We start from the raw sequence: 2,682 nt of genomic DNA on the forward strand, positions 1-2,682 counted from the left end.
AATAACATTTCTCACCTAAAAAGCCATATAAAGAAATGAAATGAGATAAGTTTGATGTGACTTATTCTTAATGAGGACATGCCTGTCTTATGAGGGTATTTTGCTTGTTTGCTCATTGGTTTTATAAAGCATTCCATAATGACCTATTTGATCCTTTGGGGAATTTTATAAGACGTCCAACTCATCTTCCTGTTCTATCAATATATTCCCAAATATAAACTTTGCTGAGATCAAATATATATGTGCTTAGAGTATTCGTATGTACTTTAATCTCAGAAACAACTTATATAAAGGAAAATAGTAAAAATATTTTCAGAGTCCTCTGGATAAAAAGGTTGTCTATTCTGTGAGTAGAAGTTCTCTCTTCTGCCAAGGCCCATATAGATTTCAGTGAATGATTCAAACATTTGCTCACATGCAAATGTGTTTTAATGTTCTAAGATCATTCTGGTCTCATTTATTCATTCATAATTATATGTATACTTTTCTTCTTCTGGGAAACTTACAGACTTTGTGATAAGAGTGTTGTAGTGCTATCTTGAGAATTGGGTAAAAATGATAAAACACCTAAATCTCAAGTGTTTTACTTTGAATTATTTTGTGATTTTTTTTTTTTTTAAATGCAGGACTCTGAAGTTGATCCTGAGAAGTTCTCCAGTAGGATAGAATGTGAAAGTCCAAACAACGACCTCAATAGATTCCGAGGCTTTCTGTGAGTGACTTAACTTGCCTTTGTGGCTGTGAATGTAATTGTGTATTGCACTTACATTTAATTCTGTAAGACTTTTGTCTAGTTATACTCAAGTTATGTCACCAAAGGCCATATATGTTAGCTCTCTATAAATTTGACTTAATTTAATGATTTGATAAATGTTTGTATATATATCTCATCTCAGCATATATATATATTTATGAAGGATATTTGTCTTTTCTTGTCAAGTTGTCTGTTTTTGGTATCACGGTAATTCTGACTGAAATAACGAGTTGGGAACTTTCTCTCCTTTGTAATTTTTTTCACAAGATTACTACTATGAATTAGATCTAATTGTCTCCTCTTTAAAATCAGAAAAGGATCAAAGTGAATAAATAACTTGGCTCAAGGTCATAGGCATTTGTGTGACAGAGGCCAGGCATGAAACTAGGTAAGACCTCAAATTCTAGTCCCATTTATTCATGCAAAAATTCTTCTAAAAATTGTAGCAAATTGAATCCAACATATGTAAAAGGACAATGCATCATGATTAAGTAGGATTATCCCAAGAATACAGAATTCTTTCAAGATTCAAAAAAAATCAATGTCATTTACCATATTAATAAACTAAAAGAGAAAAACCATAAGATCCTCTTAAGCCACTTAACAGATGCAGAAAAAGCACTTGACAAAAATCTGTCTTCCTTTTTAAGGAGCTCTGGTGGCATAATGGGTAAGGCATTTGGCTGCTAACTGGGTTGATGGTTCAAACCCACCAGCTGTTCCACAGGAGGAAGATGAGGCAACCTACTTCTGTAAAGATTTATAGCCTTGGAATCCCCATGGGGATCCCTGTGAGTTAGAATTGAGTCAATGGCAGTAGGTTTTGTTTTTGGTTTGCATCTTGCTTTTTAGCAAATTAGAAACAGAAGGAAACTTTTTCAACCTGATTAAAGAGCCTATGCAAAGCCTACAACTGGCATCATATTTACTGGTAAAAGACAATATTTTCACCTTAAAAATCAAGCATAAGACACAGATATTTACTCTTACCACTTCTATTATCCTATCAGTGACAGCATTGTACTTCAGTATAGATCTTGAAATGTTCTTTTTGATGATGATTATAATGCCATTCCTCTTCAATTTCTCATTCCTGGCATAGTAGACCATGTTGTTGTTGTTGTTGTTGTTAAGTGCCGTTGAGTTGTTTCCGACTCATAGCGACCCCATGCACAGCAGAACAAAACACTGCCCGATCCTGCGCCAGCCCCACAATCCCTGCTATACTTGATCCCATCATCGCAGTCACCGTATCAATCCATCTTGTTGAAGGCCTCCCCCTCTTTCGTCGACCCTCCACCCTACCAAGCATGACATCCTTCTCCAGGGAATGGTCCCTTCTTACAACATGACCAAAATAGGTGAGACGAAGTCTGGCCTTCTTGCTTCCAAGGAGCATTCTGGCTGCACTTCCTCCAGGACAGATCTGTTAGTTCTTTTAGCAGTCCATGGTACTTTCAGCATTCTCCGCCAGCACCACAACTCAAAAGCCTTATGAATAGAATAGTAGACCATATGATTGTCTAATTCAAAATGTCCAGTACCAGTCTGTGTAGCTCAGTAATGACTACGATATCAGTCTTTATGTGTTCCATTTCATTTTGACAGCTTTCAGGTTTCCTAGATTCATACTTCATACATTCCACATTCCGATTATTAATGGAGGTTTGCAGCCGTTTCTTCTCGTTTTGAGATATGCCGCATCAGCAGATGAAGATCCAGAAAGTTTTACTCCACCCATGCTGTTCTGGTTCCCTAGTGCCGCTCTGACAAGACATATACCACTCATGGGATGGCCTTAACAAACAGGAGTTTATTCTTACAATTTGGAGCCTTTAAGTCCAAGTTCAAAGTGCCAGGCTCTAGGGGCTGGTGAAAGCCCCTCAACCTTGGGGTCCAGCTCTGCCTCCTGCTCCTGGCCCACTGGA

At 37.4% G+C, this 2,682-nt stretch overlaps 1 protein-coding gene across 1 annotated transcript in view; it reads left to right on the forward strand.

Annotated features, from left to right (window-relative positions):
- Nucleotides 1-2,682, forward strand: part of ATP10D (ATPase phospholipid transporting 10D (putative)) — a 96,621-nt gene that overhangs the window by 16,739 nt on the left and 77,200 nt on the right. The window contains exon 4 of the mRNA XM_007949444.1: nt 627-712. Within this exon, the coding sequence (XP_007947635.1) occupies nt 627-712 (86 nt within the window). The remainder of the gene's footprint in view (nt 1-626; nt 713-2,682) is intronic.

Source organism: Orycteropus afer, unplaced genomic scaffold (genome assembly GCF_000298275.1).
Source record: "Orycteropus afer afer isolate SDZICR_OR568_19922 unplaced genomic scaffold, OryAfe1.0 scaffold00246, whole genome shotgun sequence".
Taxonomy (NCBI): domain Eukaryota; kingdom Metazoa; phylum Chordata; class Mammalia; order Tubulidentata; family Orycteropodidae; genus Orycteropus; species Orycteropus afer.